Source organism: Trachurus trachurus (assembly GCF_905171665.1).
Source record: "Trachurus trachurus genome assembly, chromosome: 1".
Lineage (NCBI taxonomy): Eukaryota > Metazoa > Chordata > Actinopteri > Carangiformes > Carangidae > Trachurus > Trachurus trachurus.
Window position 1 is genome coordinate 36944202 of NC_139891.1, and position 21937 is coordinate 36966138.

The 21937-nt window shown below is 44.1% G+C and overlaps 2 protein-coding genes across 2 annotated transcripts; both read right to left on the reverse strand.

The window, feature by feature from the left end:
* Positions 1 to 1122: 1122 nt before the first annotated feature.
* Positions 1123 to 6669, reverse strand: LOC310990575 (uncharacterized protein; the record flags this gene model as incomplete). The annotated part of the gene is made up of 7 exons (XM_083978008.1): positions 1123 to 1582; positions 2834 to 2989; positions 4094 to 4260; positions 4969 to 5030; positions 5119 to 5219; positions 5398 to 5439; positions 6609 to 6669. 7 exons carry the CDS (start codon positions 6667 to 6669, stop codon positions 1215 to 1217), a joined length of 957 nt encoding a protein of 318 aa, XP_083834134.1. The 3' UTR covers positions 1123 to 1214.
* Positions 6670 to 18641: 11972 nt separating this feature from the next.
* Positions 18642 to 19850, reverse strand: b3gnt2a (UDP-GlcNAc:betaGal beta-1,3-N-acetylglucosaminyltransferase 2a; the record flags this gene model as incomplete). Its single annotated transcript, XM_083980286.1, has 1 exon — positions 18642 to 19850. One exon carries the CDS (start codon positions 19848 to 19850, stop codon positions 18642 to 18644), a length of 1209 nt encoding a protein of 402 aa, XP_083836412.1.
* Positions 19851 to 21937: the final 2087 nt, after the last annotated feature.

Genomic DNA, 21937 nt, shown 5'->3' on the forward strand with positions numbered 1-21937 from the left:
GGAACAACTGGCCCCTGTGAGTGTGTCCTTATTTGTGGCCGCTGCCAGCGCCACACGGGCTTTGCCTTTCAGTAATCAAGCGCTGTTTTTGTCTTTGTTAAAAACAGTAACAGCAACAGCTGTAGGCAGCTGAGATGGCGTAGCCACGAGTGTGCCAGTGCCACCCACAGAGGAAGCTGGCATACCCAAAAATGTGATGCATTTTTTGTTTTTGTTATAGTCTCAAGCTTCTAACATGTTATCGATCAGTCAATACATTTGTAAAAATCGCCGTCAGGTGATGCGTTGCGTCACCTGCACCGGCTCGCGGAGAAACTGGACTAATGGAATAATTAACGAGTTAAAGGCCAAACCACGCCGTCTTGCCCTTTAAATTGAGAGCTGCGCAGTGCGCACAGGTAAACAGCGATATCGTTGTCCTCTGCTGCTTTGCGATATAAAACCATCAGGCCAAGCTGTTACATGTGATGAATGATGAGCCCAGTAGTTGTGTTCAGATGGTTAAATAGCTTTGTTGATCATGCGATTAAAGTAATTTAAGCGCCGTTACGCACGCCGCATCTCTCTCGTCCAGTGCGCTCCTCTCCTCTCCTCTCCTCCCTCTCCAGTACCGGACTGCTCAGCTCTGGGACCGGGGCTGAGAGACGTCACCGCTTTCATTCCGTCTGTGATCCCTTTGGTCAGCGCGTTTAGATCCGAGTGGCCTGAGTGTCCCACCTGAGCTCTGTGCCATAGCGCGCAGCTCCAGCTCAATGAATGACAGCAGGTCTCCCAGTTACCTGCAGCTGCTGCTCAACACTGGCTAACTCAATTTGTGAAGCCACTGTTGAACTGCCACTTGTCAATTAGCTCAGTGCGATAGACAATGGTCTTTGGTTCCCGAGGTTGTGGGTTCAAAAGCAAAGACAGAGCAATAGCTACTGTGTAGCCAGTCAAAATTAGGCATTATAACCATTATTTTTGTTAAAACTTGCAGTAAAGCAAAATCTTTCACCTCATGACATGTTCGCTTCAATAAGTGTTATTCCAAAATGTATTGTTTGTTCAAAAAGGGGCAAAACTGAAATAAAATGTGAACTTAACTGAAGACATGATTCCACTGCTGCTTTGTTGTGATTTTAATTCATCGAGTTTCAATAGATCTGATACAAAGTGAAAGAAAACTAACAGAACAGAGATTTTGTTAAGAGTCTTTGCCGTCAGTCCAGCCTCTGCTACAGCTTCCCTCCCTCCCGAGGCTCCATGTAGCCGTCCGGCGGCAGCAGCGGACTGAAGCGCAGCAGCGGCAGCTCCTTCACCGGGGGCCAGGCCTCTCTGGGGCCCCGGGCCGGGGGGGGTGGGGGCAGGTCGGAGTCATCGGGGCTCAAGTAGCCGTGGTGGTGGTGGTGGTTGTTGTTGTTGTTGGGGTCAGGAGGAGAGACGCTGCTGCTGCTGCTGCTGTGGCACCGGACCAGGAACATCCCGCGCTGGTGGCGGCGGTAGAGCACGCCGGCCGCCGCCAGCAGCAGCAGGAGGAGCGAGCTGAGCAGGAAGAAGAGCACATAGACGCCTTTGGTCTCAGCGGACAGGCCCGAGCTGCAACCTGCAGGCAGACGACACGACAAGATAAGACAAGGTAAGATGAAGTTTGTAATTTGTAGATACATTTGTTAAAGTACATAGGAATTCTTGTGCAGAGGACAAAAAAAAAAGATGTAAACGGTAAAAAGTAGGAAGAAAATAAGAGTAAACAGTAAAGGGTAAAAGACAATACAGTAGGCTAAATAAAACTAAATATCAAAGATACTTTACACTGCACCTAATAAGGATATTGCGCGTTACATTGAAGTCAGCAGCTGGTCTGGGCTGATTCATTTCATTTGGATTGATAAGTGTTGGACAGTTTCTTCAACTTTTTTAACCTGAGCACTTGCTTTACAAAAGGAGTGGGAAGAAGAACAACTACTATTGCCCTGTCCCATTTTAACCACTTGCCACTCTGCACATTGTTGTGTAGGGGTAAGGTGTCCCAGTTCTTTTAAGAGGAAGGGGAAGTGCTTTTCAACCCTTAAAACCACCAGCCCTTAAATCAGAGAAGGACAGGTCCAGACTTCCAATGTAGTGCAAGACGACAAGCGGCGAAGGCGTCTTCTGTTTTCTGCATTTCTTCAGAAAACAGAAAACGCCTTGGTTCATCAAACGAAGAAAGATCATCAAAGCTCAACAGGTAACAACTGCTGGAGCTGGCATTTTCAAACTTGAATGAAAACCCACTACAGGTTGTGGCATCTACGTCATTCCTATGCATGACGTAGGCGAACATGTCGGCTGTGCTAAGTGGTGTCCCATTTCGTAGGGTAAGACTACTACCTCTTCTAACACTTCTCACTCCATCATCAAGGGCTATCTCCCTTTGGAGGCCACTCAAAACCAAGTGCTAGTGTTAAGGGAAGAGAAATGGGACTGGACCTAGGTAAATCTTTACTTAGTCCCACCCCTTGTCCAGAGATCACTGGTTTTTCATAATTTACCTGCTTTTTTGTTGATACTAATAGTGCGTTCAAGGCAGGCTTTTGAACCCGTAAGTCACGACTTCAAGTCACCAGTTTGTAGCGTTCCAGGCAAGTTACGAGTTACAACTGGTAAACTGAGAGTACATCGATCTAGTACGAGTTCACAGGTGGGAAGTTACGAGTTTAACTGACTGACTGAAGTTATGGGTTGCCTGGAACACACCATAACATCCAACTCTTGATACCCAAAGTCAAATGTGTACAACTTTACATTTACAAGACAGAATTAAGTAATCCATTCATCTTCAACCAGACCAGTTGAGCTGTAACTGCATCAGTACCTGCAGCCTTCATGTCCACACAGACGGTTCCTCCCGATCCCAGACGGGACTGGTCCAGGAAGCCCGGCCTGCAGCGGCACGAGTACGAGCCGAACTGGTTCACACAGTCTGCGTTGATGTCACACAGGACCAGCTGGGTCCCACACTCGTTGACATCTGAAACACACAAGCAAGGACTGGATGCACCATCGATGCAATGTGGTACGATGTGGTAACACAATGAGTTTCATCATCTGCTAAATCAACAAAAGTTAAAGGGATAGTTCACCCAAAATTCAAATTTCACTCATTATCATCTACTCACCCTCATGTGATCATGAGTCATCTGATGGACAAGTTGTGACCTGCACATTCACCACGCTATGAGATAACACAACGTTACCACACAGAGTTGTTTTAGAGGGAAATTCATGCAAAACCACTGATGCGTGTTGCCTTCAGGGACAGTTTTTCATCAAGCAGTCTCTGAATTTCCCTCTAAAACAACTCTGTGTGGTAACGTTGTGTTATTATCTCATAGCGTCATCCCCACATCACCCTCATGTGGACTAAGGGCTGTGTCCTCCGTTCCTTCTCTGAGTTACGGGGGGTCTGCACAGCAGTATTTGTCCATATGATGGTTGTGAATGGATACCAACTTTCTTCGTCCAAAAAGACACACCAAAAAACATCCAAATGCCTCCATAGTGCTCGTATGTAATGTCCCTCTTGTATTGAAGCCCCAACATGAGAAATTGTTACGGAAAAAATTAAATAAGTCTATATTTTAAACTTGTTTGTAGCGGAAGCTCCCAGTGTCTCAGTTCACTGCTCTTCCTGTGTCAGTGCAAATCACCGGCGGAACAATTTCTCATGTCGGGGCTTCAATACAAGAGGGACATTACATACGAGCACTATGGAGGTATTTGGATGTTTTTTGGTGTGTCTTTTTGGACCAAGAAAGTTGGTATCCATTGACAACCATTATATGCACTGCTACGCCGAGACCCCCTGTAACTCAGAGAAGCCACGGAGGACTCTGAAAGGGGGGGGGGGGGGGGGGGGGGAGTAGATAATGAGTGAAATTTGAATTTTGTGTGAATTATCCCTTTAAGACCTTTGTTTCTTTTCTGTTTTATACATTTTATAAAAGTCTTCTTTCCATTTCAACTCAACAGTTCACACTTCACACTGGGCAGCTGAGTCCATATGGCATTAGAGGAAGGTGAAGGGATGAACCGGTCCTGCAGCAGCCCACATGTGCTCAGTAAGTCTTCGTACCTGCCGTGGACACGGAGACGATGACGGCCTTCCTGTGGATCCCTCTGAGACCCACAGACGTGGCGATGAGCCCCTGCATGGCGGCGTGGACGGCCCTGTGCACCGGGCGACCCCCAGGGGCCGGTCCGATCTGCAGCCACAGGATGTACAACACTCCTGCATTCAACCTACACACACACACACACACACACACACTTTGATGTTAACAGTGAATCTTGACGACAAGTTAACGCGACGACCATGTGACAGTTAAAATGCCCTGGTAAACACTCCGAACAAGATCTTAAGCGGTTTGGGAGACCTGAGGTGAAAGTGAGAGTTTCATTACTGCACCCTCTGGTGGCTGAAATGAGTACAACATCCACACTTAAAAGAAAAATTAAACAAAACAAGTAAATATTTCCCTTAATTTCAAGGTTGTGAATGGAAGCTGAGAAAGATGAAAGTCACAAATATCGTTTTATCCAAAGCTCTACTGAATATGTAACCTGCAACTGGGATTAAAAGCTTCGATTAAAGATGTTTCTTTTTACTAAATACATTTCTTTACATCGTCGTACTTGCACCTCTCTTCTTGTCGTGTTATGAAGAGGAACTAAGAGGCAAATTGAAAGATCATATGACAATGTAGTTCAGAGGTTTAACGCTCCTTTTGTCTTCAGGTCAAGTTTGATCTGTTTTCACATCATTTTAATACCAGAAATCTGGTTTTGTGTCACGTAACTGTCTGAAAATAACAAGGATGGTTCCTTTAGCAAATATAATATTCATTTTCATTGAATTTTGGGGGTTTTATTCAAATTTGTCTAGATCTCAGCTTCACTCAGGCTCCTCCTCTAACACTGCGTCTTGTATTTCAGCAGCTGTCGACTCACCTCTTTATTCTTTTAGACGACATGGACAGTGGAGTGTGCAGAGCCTCCAGCCTTTCACTGATCTACAACAACAACAACAACAACAGCAGCAGGTGGTTTAGTGGTGAGGCTGTCTCTATAGGTGTCAGTGACGTGTCTCCGTCAACGTACCGAGGCTTTGACCGACAGCAGCAGAGAGCGGGCCAGCTCGTCCCAGTGCTCGTCCACATCCTGACTGAAATTCACCTCGACTGCTGCTTCAAACAGGTGATCTGTAGCAAAGCACCAGCGCTGCACTCATTATCATCAATACTAATAAAAAACAGAATAAATATACATAATAAAAAAAATGCATCTTATCAAAAGGACTGAAGAAGAAGTTGGATTTGATCTCAGATGAAGATGCTCCAGCACAGATTGTGAGAAGTTCAGCGTCAGTCCAACACTCACCTCCAGGAAGGAGTGGGCTTTCAGAGTGATTCCTCCCATTGGCTGCAGGAGATAAACAAACAGACAATTAAAATCAGGTTTCACCAGCTCAAATTTAAGACTTTTTAAGACCATGATGGATTAAATTTAAGACCTATATCATGACAAATAAAAAAACGTACAAAAGATATCCGGAGTTACAATATTAGAAATTGATTGCAATATATAAGTTGCGTGTTAGGCTTGTTTGTAGTTGAAAATACATTCAATAAAGCACAATGAAGTGTTGCAGGAGCATTTTATTGAGCATTTGCGGTAGCGAGGGCTCTACCATAACATTTTTACCAAGCAGCACGCCTAAAGTGAACTATTTGGAGCAGGGGCGGAGTGGGGCACCAAAATCTACCGGGAAAATTCTGACCTCACCGGCCCACCATCGGCCCAACCCCCCCCCCCCCCCCACACACACACCATTTACATATTTCTGTAGGCTACTGCTCACCGCTCAAACAGAGCTATGTGTCCATATGGCAAAATATATGAGTGCCAGAAGCAAAATAAAAAATAAAAAATGTGGGTGACACAACTTAATTGGGGGTCTTCCCCCATAATTTTTTTTATAAAGGCTACACCATTTCCCATATTCTGGTGCATTTTAACATAGTGAAAGAGCTGCAATTAGTGCCTCCCAAGCAGATTTAGCCTACTTAAAGCAGAAGTAAGTGATATATTTGTGTTAATATAAGTCTTAAATAGTTGTATCTTCCGACAGCAATCACTTACATAGAGTGTTTGGTCTGAAACACGGGTCTGTCAGTCCCTCTGCTCTGAGCCGAGGAGAAAACATTTATCGTATCCTACAGTTTTTATCCAATGAGGAGAGAGAACGGCATGCAGGGCTGTGTGTGCAGCCAAGGGACGCCGTGAATGTGGTGACGTAGGGACGAGGACTGTTATGGTGCGTTCAAGGAAACTCGTATTTTTCCGACCGTGAAGTCGTACCAGTTCGATCTGGTACGAGTTCACAGGTCGGAAGTTACGAGTAGGGATGTCCCGATCACATTTTTTTGCCACCGAGTCCGAGTCATTTGATTTTGAGTATCTGCCGATACCGAGTCCCGATCCGATACTTTGGCAATGCAGTAAAGTTTTTAATGTAGATCAACTGTATCATCCCACTATTTTTCTGTTCTTTGTGCTCTACTAGGGATGTAACAATATCACAATCTCACAATAATACGCCCCCCCCTTGCGGCCCGTCTTCGCTTTAGACAGATAGGAAAACCCTGACATGTAGATATGTAATATATCCGATTCCTGATCGGGATGTAACGTCCGATTCCGATCGAGTCTGAAACCACGTGATCGACCCCGATTTCCGATCACGTGATCGGATCGGGACATCCCTAGTTACGAGTGGCCGTTATAGTGACTTTCACCGGTAAAACAGGTCGGAAAAACACGAGTGGGTTGCCTGGAACGCTACAAAGTCGTAAGTTGTGACTTGAAGCTGTAATTTACGATTTCAAAAGCCTACCTGGAACGCAGCATTAGCGAAAACGACCGGACCACTTACTTCTGCTTTAACACTGCTGACCATAACATTACATCCAGTCATGTTTACTCCTTTATTTCCCCCTCTCAACTACTCAACTCTGCAAATGGATTTTACTGACAGCGCGCTGCAAACGCCACGGTTTGGGGTCTTGTCCTACTCACCAACATGCTTCGGTGCCCATGGAGAAGACAGAGTAGTGCTGCTGCTGTGATGTGAGAGGTTCCGGCTCGTAACGGTACCGCGGTCCGCGTACCAACGCGCACTGGCCCACTTACAGTAAAGCACGGACTGTGTTGTCTTGTTAAATTAATATAACTTATAGACACGGGCAGGACTGATCAGGTTTGCTGGGTAGCTTCCGTGAGTCGATCTGTTTTTAGCCGTAGCCGCTAGTTTAATGATAACTTTCACAGTGACAGGCTGACGCATTTCCCATGAGGCTTTGCACCATTCGACATTAGTTTAAGAACAAACAAACAAATTAAATTGCTGGTTATTTTATATTTTGTGGTCATGAAAGTTCTGTAACATTGAACAGAAATAATTAGATAAAGATAGGAGGCTAAACAAAAATCATTTAGTAGGCTGGATTGATGAGAGTCTGATTCACTATCGCAACCATGAGTGAGAGGTAGAGAGACATGAAGGGGTACAAATAATGGATGGACTTGCTAAGTCGGTGTAGAGGTAGAATTTGGAGTTTATTACGGGGGCGTGCAGTAAATGTTACTTTTAACTCGTGAACACCACACGGCCACGCAGGGCAGCTTGCGGGCCGGCTCACTTGAGTTATTGGCCGCCGGCCGACCGGGAAATCTCCCGGTCCTCTCGATGGCCACTCCGCCCCTGATTTGGAGGCACAAAAAGAAATTGGGGAGCGAAATTAAAAATGTTTATGTAACACATTATGTATTTAATTCACTGGCAACCAACAGGCAGATGGTTTTAAGCCTTGAATAATGTTAAGGGTCAAACGTGACCCAGTTTTACACTGGAGAACAGAACAGTAAAAACACCAACACTTCACCTTTGGCCTGAACTTTGATGACTTCTAATGTGACCCAGAATAGACAAACATGGAAATATTTCAGCTTCTCTAAATCAACAGTTTTTGAACGATCGAAGGTTGTGATCTTTACTCAATTATTTTCCCGGTTCACACATGTATTTTTATTAAGGGCAAATGCGAGTGAAATGCTCGCACATGATGGGCATAAGAAAATGTAAGACCTGTCTAAAATGATTTAAGACTTGAACACAATAATTCAATGAATTTAAGACTTTTTAAAAAGGGACGACAAGGAGTTTCTCCAGCCCATTTTCGATAAATATATCATTTTGTCTCTATTGTTATTTTGTTATTATTAGTGGTGGTGGAAACGCTGGGTGAGCCGACCAGCATTTCTTTACTTTTGGTTTCGCAGACGCTGCCCGGTGAGTCATGAGAATAACGCCGCCGAATCACCGTTTATGGTCGGAACTACGATGGTATGTGATCGTCTTCCAACCTCTGACTTTAATTCTTGATGAATGAAAACATTCTTGGCAAGACGTCCATCTTGCGCCAGTAAATGAATTTCACTGTGCGCGCGTAGGCTCATGTTAAATGTAGTAGAAAACACTTTCCAAAACTCCTCGTTGTCCCTTTAAGGCCTAAAATTTTGATTTTCAAATTTTAGACTTTTTAAGACCCGCAGATACCCTGTAAAAACCATATAGATGAGTTAGTAGGATTTGTTTTATCCTTAAATCTGCTCTATTTCTTATTGGACCATGGGTGGACTCACGGTTTCCTCTGTGGTCCGACAGCGGCTCCACCACGTTGGGATGAGGATGAGTCTGTTCGGTCTCCTCTGGTCCTGGTGCTTCAGAGCTGGAGGGCCGTTGGTTCGAGGCCTCGTCCAGCTCCGTCCCGTCCTCGCCGTCTGTGGTTTGTTCTGACTCGGAGTCGGGTTCCACCTCCTTAGACCGGTTCTGTGAGTCTGTCTCTACCTCCACATTTCTTCGCACCTGTGCTGGAGAGCGATCGTCAGGTCTGAGCTGCTGGTTTTGCCGGTGGTGTTGCTGCAGCTGCTGCGGAGGCTCCGGTTGGACTCCTCGTCCACCCCGGGAGGTTCCCGGGGTGGACGTCGGCACCGTGGGAACAGCTGAGAACGGATACATGTGACTGTAGTTCCCAGACACCGGATGGTGATTTTCAAACTGAGAAGAGACAGATAAACATAGGATGTTGTCATTTTGCTGAATAACCACCTGTCTTCTTCACCCAAAATTCAAATTTCACTCATTATCTCCTCCCCCTCATGTCGACTAAGGGCTGAGAGAAGTTTCAGAGTCCTCCGTGGCTTCTCTGAGTTACGGGGGGTCTCGGCGTAGCAGTATTTGTCCATAAAGTGGTTGGGAATGGATTCCACTTTTCTTTGTCCAAAAAGACACACCAAAAAACATCCAAATACCTCCATGCTGCTCGTCTGTAATGTCCCTCTTGTATTGAAGCCCCGACATGAGAAAGTGTTCCGAAAAAAATGAAATAAGTCTATATTTTAAGCTTGTTTGTGACCGACGGAACAATTTCTCATGTCGGGGCTTCAATACAAGAGGGACATTACGGACGAGCAGTGTGGAGGTATTTGGATGTTTTTTGGTGTGTCTTTTTGGATGAAGAAAGTTGGTATCCATTCACAACCGTTATATGGACCAGGGGTGCAGATCCAATGTCAGGATTGGGGGGGACACAAAAGTGATTTTTATTTTTTTTGCTCGTATGCAGCTCATAACACGCCACCATAAATCACAACTTGGTAGAGGCTCGCCATATCATTCAAAAAGTACTGCACAGGGAATCATTTATTGTGCTTACCTTTCTTGTTTACAGTATTTGTCCTAAACAGCCAACAGCACGTATCACTAGTAAATTATAATTTAAAGGGTCTCGGACATATAATATCTACTCTCGTTCTTATCTTTCACCTCCATCCGACCTTCCCAGATCCCCACTTCTTCTCCCCATCTCCCTTTTCTCCCAGTGTATGGGACTACTTTATGCATGATTAACTGATATGGATGAATATCAAAATATGAAGCCCTAAGATTGAGGGAGTCGTTTTTTTAAAGGCCTGCTGATGTCATCAGCGTCTGTGTAAGAAACTACCCATTAATTTGCATTGTAGTGGAGGAGACTGGAGGTGGGATGTGGAGTCAGAAATACATTTGTCAAACTTTATGCTATTTTACACCATTTCAATCATTTCTTTTTAGATGTGAATCTAAAATGTGAAGAATGTGAAGTCTGAAAATAAATTTGTTCAATTTTGAATAATTTGGGGTATTTTTATTGGGGGGGACAATTCATGTTTTTCAGAAATTGGGGGGGACATGTCCCCCCCGTCCCCCCCGGGATCTGCACCCATGATATGGACAAATACTGCTGCGCGGATATGTTGTATATATATTGCATGTTTGTTTTTGTTGCTCTACTCTTTTATCATGCTGCAATTAACGATTATTGTCATTATCGATTAATCTGTTTATTACTTAAACGATTAAACAATTAGTTGTTTGGTCAATAAAATGTTTTTAAAAAATCAGTGTTTCCCAAACCACCAGACGTCGTCCTCAAATGTCTTGTTTTGTCCACAAACCAAAGAGAGACTCAGTTTATTGTTATAAAGGAACAAAGAAACCAGAAATATTCACAGTTAAAGCAGATATCAGTGGAATGTTTTTGTTAATATAAGTCCTAAATAGTCCTATTTTCCATCAGCAATCACTTACATGAAGTATTTCAGCCTAAACACGAGTCTCTCCGTCACTCTGCTCTGCTGTAACCCGAGGAGAAAACATTTCTTCTGGGATACAAGTGTTATCCAATGAGGAGAGAGAACGGCACGAAGGGCTGTGTGTGCAGCCAAGGGATGCGCGTGAATGTGGTGACGTAGCACGAGGACCAATTGATGCCTGACAAGGGCGGGGGCTGCTAACTCATGGTGCGTTCAAAGAAACTCGTACTTTGTGTTTTTCCTTCCTGTGAAGTCATACCAGTTCGATCTGGTACGAGTTCACGGGTCGGAAGTTACGAGTGGCCGTTATAGGGAACTTTCACAGACAACAGGATGGTAAAAACACGAGCTACGGGTTACCTGGAACGCTACCAAGTCGTAGTTGTGACTTGAAGCTGTAACTTACGGTTTCAAAAGCCTGCCTTGAACGCAGCATTAGCCGAAACGGCCGTGAAGCTGATATCTGCTTTAAGAAGCTGGAATCAGAGAATTTAGACTTCTTTCCTTTAAAAAAAACTACTCAAACTGATTGTTGTAGCGCTACTTATTTATTGTTAGTAGTTAGTGCTGTTTAGTTTAGAATTTCGTTTAGTGAGTAGTTAGTTTTGATTATTCTGAATCAATTTATTTGATTTCATTATGATTAGATTTATGTTAGTATTCTAGTTTATTATTTATTTATTTTAGGTGTTTCTTGTTTATTATTTGTGTTTTGTTTCATTTGGGCACGTTAGGGGGGGGGGGGGGGGGGCACCTGAGTTTATGTAGGCTGTCGGTAAGGGACCAGCATGCACCTGGGTGAGCAAATGGTTTTTTTACCGGAGCGGGAGAGCGAGGCACAGGACGTTTGCTCGCTTTTCTGGTGAAATAGACCACTTTTTCCACTTTTTTTTTTTTTTTTTTTTTTAAACTGGACAATTGTTTGGACATTATGTTTTTCCCATCTGAGAACACCACAACCCACGGTGCAACAGTGGCCTTTTGAGTTTGATTTACGGCTACTACACTGATTATTAGATTATCAAAGTAGACGATTAAAGCAGAAGTAAGCGGAATGTTTGTGTTAATATAAGTCTTAAATAGTTGTATCTTCCGACAGCAATCACTTCTATAGAGTGTTTGGTCTGAAACACGGGTCTGTCAGTCACTCTGCTCTGCTCTGAGCCCAGGAGAAAACTTTCCCTGTATCCTACAACCTTTATCCAATGAGGAGAGAGAACGGCATAAAGGGGCAGTCCTCTCTGTGTGTGCAGCCAAGGGATGCGCGTGAATGTGGTGACGTAGGGACGAGGGCGGGGACTGCTAACTCCATCTGCTGACAGGAAGTTAGACAAAACCACCGGATCGCTTACTTCTGATTTAATTTAATAATCAAATATTGTTTTTTCTCTCATGTGCTAATGAATAAATCAAATCAGTTAGAAGAGCAAGGCATCAGGCAGTGCTAGGGTTGAGGGTTTGATTCCCACCTCGGTGTCTGCATCCTCCTCCTCCTCCGGCTCCCAGAGCGGCTCGGCCGTCACAGCTGAACGTGGATCATCATAACCATGAACCATTTCATCAGAATCAGCTGGAGACGGATCCTCCACTGAGTCCGACTCCACCGGTTCTGGTCCGGACTCGAAGCCGTCGTGTGGGTTGTAGATCACCGGGGGTCCGAAGGCTCGGTAGCGGCCGTAGAAGCCCCTGTAGGGCAGCTGGGGCCAGCCGCCGATCAGCAGCACCACCTCCAGAGCGTTGGACGACGACGTGTACTTGGCCTCCTTCCAGCACCTCTGCAGGACCTTGTGACCGCCGGACTGAGCGGCGGGGTCGTCCACGTGGAGCTCGTCCTGTTTGAGGTGGCAGGCGTCGTCGGGGGTCAGGTCCTCCAGGTGCAGCTGGATCCTCTGGCCCGGATCCACCCGGATGGTCCAGTTGCACCACAGAGACGGGTTGGAGCACAGGTAGTCCGGGGAGAAGAACTCGCCGCCGTCGCCGCGCTGCAGCAGCTGGTGGCAGCTCCGCAGGGCGAAGAAGGCGCCGGCGTCGCCCCCGGGTCCGTCTGAGGAGGAAGCACAGTAGGGTCAAGTCTGGAGGACAGGATGATTATAGTTAAAGGGATAGTAGCATTTTTTTAAAAGTGGGGTTGTATGATCTACAAATAGCCCCTAAGTACTTTAATTGCAGTAGAAGACTCTCTGCACTCCTCCCGTTAGCAACGCCAGCCCATAATAGCCCTGCCCAGAGATTTACAACATACAGTGTTGTGAACAGACCCAAAGAAACGGCCTATTTTCACGGCCTAAAAGAGGTTTTACCTGAAAAAAAAATACACAGTTCCATTGTTCGCTATAATATCATTTTTTCCAGCCCTTCAAAGTGCAGGAAAAACACAGTTTTTATTTGGACCTAACCAACTCACGTATCCCTCCGCCCAGGGTTAGCGCCCGCAGATCAGCAGTTGGTTAGGTCCAAATAAAAACTGTGTTTTTCCTGCACTTTGAAGGGCTGGAAAAAATTATATTATAGCGAACAATGGAACTGTGTATTTTTTTTCAGGTAAAACCTCTTTTAGGCCGTGAAAATAGGCCGTTTCTTTGGGTCCATTCACAACACTGTATGAATGAATTTATATTTATTAACGTGTCGTGCACCAATTAAGGCGCCCAGCCTATAAGGGCTTACAAGACACAATATCATCACATCCAGACACCAAACAAAATAATCAGAGCAAAACCAAACAAAAACAAAAACAGAAACCACATGGAATTCACATAAATAATTCACCTCTTCTTTTTGACCAGGCATTTTTCATGAAAGTAGCTATAGTAAAGACTTCTTTTCTGAAGAACCATTCCAACTTTACCTCATCATCAACCCAAAACAACTCAGGTTTCACATTTTGCATTTTCTGAAACAAAAACTGCCTGGCTTCGTCATATAACGGACAATGAAACACAAAATGCAGTTCATCCTCAATTACATTTAAATTACATAATGTGCATAGTCTTTCATCCTCAGGTACTGAGTTAAACCGACCAACTTCTATTGCCAGAGGGAGAATCCCAGCCCTCAACTGGGCACATAGAGATCTCTTGGATCTATCTAATGGCAAAGTCACATAGGGTTCTGAACAATATACATTTTTCAATTGGCAATAGGTTCTGAGCTTTGGTTTAAGCCAGATATCATTAGCCCATTTTTCTTTATACTCAAGAAATAACTTATGTTTCACAAAATTAACATTACAACGCAAACCATTAGTGAAAATATGTTGTTGATCAGCCTCGCTGAAGATAGCTTTCATGTCACGATACCAAGGATAGTTATGTGTTTTATCCCAGTTAAATACTTTTTTGGCTATTCTATCCTCTGGCATAGAAGACAAGCGATTCCAAAGCCTAAGCATTTCCCCTTTCTGTTTAATCAAACAGGGTTCCCAGCCCATGTCACCCTGGAGAGCCAGAGCAGGAGTAAATTTATGCACACCTAGAAAACAACGAATAGCTCGGCTTTGAATAGCATTCACCCTGGATGATTCTTTACTTCCCCATATTCCTGCTGCATATAAAAGAATCGGAGAAACACAGGCATCATAGAGCTTTGAGAAGGTAGCATACCCTAGGTTTTTACACTTCTTCATTTTACTTATAATAGAGCCTAATGCTCTACCTGCTGTATCAGTAAGTGTATTAATACCTTCTTCAAACTTAAAATATTCATCCAGGTTGAAGCCAAGATATCTGTAAACACTGGTATAACATATTTTCTTAACTCCCACATTAAAATTAAAAGAACTTCTGTTTACTCCATGTTTTCTGAAATGTATAACTTGAGTTTTACCTTGATTAACTGACATCCTCCACTTCCAGCACCAATTATTAACAATATCTAACAGGGACTGCAATTCCTCCTCCCTCTCTGCCAGGATAACAATATCATCTGCATACAAAAGTAAATTTAGTTTCATATCCCCAATTTGCACCCCCGTGTCTTCATTCTTAATTTGCTGCTGTATGTTGTAAATCTCTGGGCAGGGCTATTATGGGCTGGCGTTGCTAACGGGAGGAGTGCAGAGAGTCTTCTATTGCAATTAAAAAGTACTTAGGGGCTATTTGTAGATCATACAACCCCACTTTAAAAAAATGCTACTATCCCTTTAAATAAGACCAAGACTAACTAGCAGTAAAAAAGCAATTTCATAAACAAAAAAATCAAAAAACGAGAACTAAATGTGTGATGCATGTGTTTTATACAGCGGTTCTTGGTCTGAATTCCACTCTGACTTTGCTCTATTTTATTTAAGTGTAAAGTGACTCTGTAAAAGCGCTTCCAAATAAAATGTATCATAATTATTTAATAAAAACTACAATGAACAATGCAAAACTAACTTAAACTGGACTGAATTGCAGATAACATCAGCTTAGTTGTAGTTTTCATAGAGATGCTAAAGTTGCAGGAAGAAAATGGACGATGATGAGGTTAATCTCGAGGTCTCACAGAGATAATGTTAATTCTTATAACTAAAAAAACAAGACAAAGACTAAATAAAACTATAGTCAATTCCTCAAAAATAAATAAAACTACTTCATCATTTGTTGAACTAACTACACTAAACTGAAAAACTAAACAAAAATAAAAACAAATGAAAAATGTAAAACTATAATAACCTTGGAGGGAAGAAGAACAAATCTGACAACTCCAATGTTCAACATCCCTCATCTGCTGCTATTTGTTATGTGCAATTATACACATGTATTTTACTGTCCACAAGGCTTCTACCTGAAACATAGACTCACTTATTATGTTAAAAACATGAGACGTTTGTAAATGCAATTAGAAAAGAAGAGGCGAGTGTGATTGCAAATCAATTAAAATAAGCTCTAGAAAAATTTGAATTTGATTTGTATTTGCTAATCATATTAAACTAGGAGGGATGTCTGAGATGGAAATGACCAAATAATAAACTGAGATTTAGAAGTAAATTTAAAACTGAGAGTCTGAGCCGATTTAAATATTTAAAAAAAACTAATGAAAAGTCTCACCTGGAGGCTCGTTGGCTTCTTCTCTGTTCACCTGCAGACACAAGGAGGAAACACAGAGAGTGAGGTCAGGCTCAGTTTTAGGCTTTTACCACTGGAGAAGTTGATTCCACAGAGATCTCACCTGAGCAGCACAAGGTCTCCAAGCTGCACCAAACATCAGCAGAAACAATGGAAGCACTCGTTTAAAGTTAAAGCTGCGTTTACGCTGCATCTTACGACTCAGATAACTCAGATGTGTGGAAGAGGTGAAATCCAGCTCTCCACTGTTTTTCTCTTTCTCTCCGAGCAGCTGAACCTCATCAGTTTGCTGATTGAGCCTCTTCCTGTGCTGCAGCTTCAGTACCGCATGTGTCCAGCAGGAGGAACTGTTGAGGTCAATGCTGCCTGATTCATAATACATTTATTTAAAGCAGTGAAAATGCACATTTTACTCACAAACTCATTTAGTTTTTCACCTGTTCCACTACATGATGTCAGTTTTTACATATAACACCACAAATAAAGTCATAAATATCATATAAATATGACACATTACATTACAAATGAGTGTAAGACACCTCCAAACTCGTAATTAATAATAATTTGCAACTACAACTGAGAGATTTCAAAATTGCAACTGAAATTCATGCAGATTGAGAATAAGATTATGTAAAATGTTTCATTATTTTATCATTTGGTAACACAATAATAACAAAAAATAAAAAATATATATCAATGTTAATGTGAACTACTGGCTGTTTTCAGTACAGATTGAGTCCTAATGTTACAAGCTCAACTCTATGTATTTTATTGATATAATATAAATCAACATAACTCGAGGCTTCGTACAAGACACAAAAACAAGATTTTTATTTTTACCCCGAGGGAGAAAAAAACAATATAAACTTTAACCAAACGACAGAAAAGAGAAACTGACCCACTCATGAGTTGACTCACCTTACTACTTCCCATTACAAACACAAACACACAGGTTAAATGCCCAGTAACAGCAGCATCTCTACAGCTGGGATGTTAAAAACAGTGAGTGTAGGTTGTACAAACTGTGATATTAGAAATCGACTCCATTCATGATACACGTATTAAAAGAAACAACTGTAAACATTAAAATATTCACTGGGTGGCTCCAAACTTTCACCCGGTGCCACCTCAGCTCGTGATGGGACACCTCCACAACCTGAGGAACGGGTTTACACTTCTTCAGATCTGTTCGAAAACAATAATCAGGTGCTCTTAATCGTCCCTACTGTCCTCACTAGCCATTTTGGAAAAGCCCCCCTTGGTCCCTTTGTGTTTCACTGGGAACAATGCAGCTGAAGCATCATGGGACCTTTAGATAGCTAAAACTTTGTGGACTGTGGATTTCGTCCTTCATCACTTCCTCAGGTAGCTACTTGTCTTTGTGACGTCCTGTAATATGAACAGTGAAGATGATCACATCACAACTGTGTCGGTCTGAGAACATGAAAAACACTGTTGTAGGTTTTCCATTAATTAGTGCAACTCCTAAACATGAGAAACCTTCATAACGCAACATACCACAACAAAACGTTTACCTGCAACAAGCCCAGAGGACTCAATGCACTGTGACTTAAGAAAACACATAGTTCAGAAACAACTTCATCACATTTTGTGTCCCCAGAAACACTAATGTTGTGCTGTGAGTCTTTACAGCTCATGTGTTCTCAAACTTATGAAGTTTTTTTTCTGAATTTGTGCAATCATCCACTTCATAACACCTTGATCGACCAAAAAAACGGCAGTGGTGTACAGCTCCTTTCTCTTCGATGCAGGGTGGAGCGATCTTTAGTTACAATGCATTGAGCCCCCAGGGCCACCATATTGCCCTTAAGTTTGTGCGCATTAATCATTAATATGCATGGACAGATCTTGGAATTTCTTTTATGAGGTATATCAACAATTTTTGGAACAGAAAATAATAAACAAATAAAATCAACAGGAAAATACAGTTGATTTATTATTAAAATTCCTTTAAAGGTGTTCAGAAATGGCCGTTTGTCCTGTTTGTCGCGCCTCCTTCCACGAGTTGCCGCACGAGTCTACTCGAGTAAGGAAAACAAATTTGATTGGTCGTTATCGAGCAGGCGAGATATTCAATGTTTGGGGCGGGACTGAGCTCGGTGTGTGTATGTGTGCGAGTGTGTTTAGCTAATGTAGCTAACTGTTAGCTAGTAGGCTGGCTACGTTATAGCTTGCTAACTTAGCTAGCGAGGCTAAGTGATGGACCGCAGGGATCTAGAGGAGAGTTTGTCTCGGTGGTGGTGGACGAGTCTCCTCGTTTCTCTCAGATGTTTGATTGATGAATCGTGAGCAACGTGATGCATAATTTGTGCGCCTGCATTATCCAATGCGAAAAAAAACTACCCCACTTTCATCCCGGATTTACTCGAAAATAGAATTTTGCACAAAGTTTGGACTACATCGTCTGATAGATGAGTTATTACACTAATATTAAAGCAGAAGTAAGTGGAATGTTTGTGTTAATATAAGTCTTAAATAGTTATATCTTCCGACAGCAATCACTTCTATAGAGTGTTTGGTCTGAAACACGGGTCTGTCAGTCACTCTGCTCTGCTCTGAGCCGAGGAGAAAACTTTCCTTGTATCCTACAACCTTTATCCAATGAGGAGAGAGAACGGCATAAAGGGGCGGTCCTCTCTGTGTGTGCAGCCAAGGGATGCGCATGAATGTGGTGACGTAGGGACGAGGGCGGGGACTGCTAACTCCATCGGCTGACAGGAAGTTAGCCAAAACCACCGGATCGCTTACTGCTGCTTCAAGACCCACAGTGGGCTCAAATTCAATTTTCTTTTCTGAATACCTTAAAATACTAAGACAGGGTTTTCTTTGATGTTATTTAAAAGGTTGAAGGTGAACAGCGGTTCACTGGCAGTCCAGCTGCGGACTGACGATCCACGGCCAGATCTTCAACATCTCCTGTGGCGCCCGCCGGTGAACCAGCATCAGGCTCCTGTAGGCGCAGCCGTTGTCTCTGAACTTCGCCTCAATGTCAAACGTCCTAAACCCGCCGTGCTTCTCAGGCGCCAGGCCCAGCTTCCTCAGACACATCCCCGTGTAGACGTCGTCAATGGGATACAAGGCGACCCGTTGAGAGACATTGCGAAGGCTAAGCGCCACTGCCCCGGAGTACAGGTATCCTCCTCCACCGGCGTAGGGCGGGTACAAGCCCGTGAACACACTCTTGGGGATGAAGTACTTCAGTTTTTTCTCCCGGTGTGGTTCTGCATTACTGATGACGTCGCCTATGAACAAATCCTTGGCCTGGGTCTCCGACAGGCCTTCGAGAAAGTCGATAATCCGGAAGGTGTTGACAAAGACATCATCGTCGCCCTTGAGGACATACCGGGCGTCGGGACAGTTTTGGCTGAACCACTGCAGGAAGAGGACGTCCTTCAGGGTCAGGTTGTAGAAGGTGTCTCTGAAGTCCCACTGGAGGACGTCTCGGTGAAGCTCGGCCTCGTGCACCAGCATGCCCAGCAGATCCGGGAAGTGGTCTTCTGACATGGTGTTGCCGAGCAAGAACACAGTCGCCACTGTCCGATTGGCTACGACGCCCGCCCGTCCCCAAGTTTCACGGATAGCCTGTCGCTGCTCAAAATGAGGGATCAAGGACTTGACCACCAACAGCAGGAAGGGCGTTTCCTTGCAGATGTCTGGCTGGTTTAACAGCATGGGGTACGACCTGCAACGCATGTGCAAAAGAAAATCCTGAAACTGCTTCGGCAGCGTGTTGTAGTCCACGATTTGCGTGAGGACTCTAGCGTCGGGCTCACAGGGGTCGAGGGGCCCGGTGTCGTTGAGCCAACCCGGCGGCGACGGCTCAACGTCCAACTTGCTGTAGAGCGGCGAGTTGATGATGGGGTTGTGGATGAAGTCCAAATGCTGCTGCTCCTTGTTCCAGAACGACGCGCTCCTCGTGTTTTGGCGCCAAAACCTCTTGGACGGGATTCGAATCACTTTGCCGCTGCTGTCGTCGTCCCCGTGGTTCCGCAACAGGCAGATCAGGACGTAGAGGAAGAGGTTGAGCAGCATCACGTAACACACCCTCCCTCTCCGGCAGGTCACATGCATGTTGACCCCCCTCTGCACCTGGACGAGACACAGGACAAGAGTTATTTAGGGCGCGTTTACACCTGGTTCGTTCGGAGCAGTTGTTCCGAAACAGGGAGCGTTTCACGTCAGAGATCGGTTCGTTTGATCATCTGTGAACACAGCAATCGCGCTCGGATGCGGAACAAAACAAGCGGGTTGAGATCACTTGAAGGGATAGTTCAAAAAAATTTGCCCATTGCCATAATCCCTGTAGTCACAGCAGTTGATGCAAGCTATTTTTAGATCGGCGGAGCAGAGCCGTGAGCTGCACATTCACCACGCTATGAGATAATAACACAACGTTACCAGACAAGACAGAGTTGTTTTAGAGGTAAATACAGAGAATGCTTGATGAAAAACTGTCCCTGAAGGCAACGCGTATCAGCGGTTTTGCATGAATTTCCCTCTAAAACAACTCTGTGTGGTAACGTTGTGTTATTATCTCATAGCGTGGTGAATGTGCAGCTCACAACTTGTCCACCAGAGCGTTGTGGAGTTTTTGGATTGTGTATTTGATGAGTTTGATGAGGGAAACCAAGAGATCCCAAGAAATCCCATGAGCCTCCGTAGCGTAGCTCTGAGCAGCTCACGGCTCTGCTCCGCCGTTCTAAAAATAGCTTGCACCGACAATTAAAGGTAGCGAACCTACTGCTATGACTATAGGGATTATGGCAATGGGCCAATTTGCCAAAATGTTGAACTATCCCTTTAAAAGAGGTGGTCTCGGCTCATTTCCATTCGTGCCCTGGAGCGGTTCGTTTGCAGTGAGAACATAATCGACACAGCAACCGACACAACACGCTGCTGATCTTCAGTTCCTCTAAAATGACGAGGTGTGCTGGTTTGTAGTGGCCGAGTTCAGGTCGAGGATCACTCCGGTTGACTGCTTCTTGTTTGTTTTTGTTTTTTTGCCGCGTTCGGGTCGGATTTTGCCTGAAAATTGACAACAAAACACCCGGATTGGGTCGGGTCTGAGCTTCAAACGCGGTTCGGACCGGGTTCAGATTTAATTTTCTGGGCCGTTGAGACCTCTCTTCCATGGTTTTTATTTTTCCCCGGGTAACTTCCTCCTCCTTCCAGGTAAGATTTCTGACAAATAAGAGACCAGCTGGTTAGTGCATGCCGCATGAACCGCTTGGAACTGAAAAGAATGAAAGAACAGTTGTATCGGTTCAGTCGCTAAATCGGAACAAATCAAACGAACCAAAAGTGTGAATCTGCCCTAAAACAAGGATTGTGAACGGATCGGCTAAAACCTGAGCAACTTACAACAAACCCAAGAGGGGCGTTAGGAAACATCTTGCAGCTAGTCTCATCAGTCTTCATCAGGACGAAGAATCTGTTTCAGCAGCGGCGGAACAGGAAGTTTCATCCCCTCAACACAACTATTAGTCTCAGAGCTCAGGCTGAAGTCAACAACATAATGCTGCAGCAACCGGCCGGTGAACGTCTCCTCCTCCTCCTCCTCCTCCTCCTCCTCCTCCTCCTGCTCCGTCAGCAGCGACAGGCAGGAGTCACACGTTTCCAATTGAGCCGCTGGTGCACATGACGCCAGTTTACTGGCAGCAGCCTGTCATTGTGTTACCAACTACACACACACACACACACACACACACACACTAATAACCCTGAGAACTACCCTGTGTGAGGCTTGGGACACTGGCAGCATCCTGGCCCTCTCGCTTCGCAGCAGGAACTAGATGCTTTTCATTTGGATAAAATCTCAACACGACGTCCGTTTGTTTTGACAGGATGATTTTTTTTTATTGAGGAGTTTGACACTAACTGGGTTTCCATCCAAATATATCGAATTTAAGAGCGGATTTTGTGAAAATGTGCAAAAAGCAAATGCGAATTTATGCCCGTTTCCATTCGTTATTGTTTTGCGATTATTGGGAGAGGAGGAGTGCGCCGTGAGATTACGTCATAAGAGAGCGTGAATGAATCCAACAGTTGACACTCAGCTGACACTCAACATCATGGACAATTTACTCACTTTCTGGACTAGACGCACCTGTATAAGCCGCACCAGCTACATTTAAAAGAAAATACATAGTATATAGGCC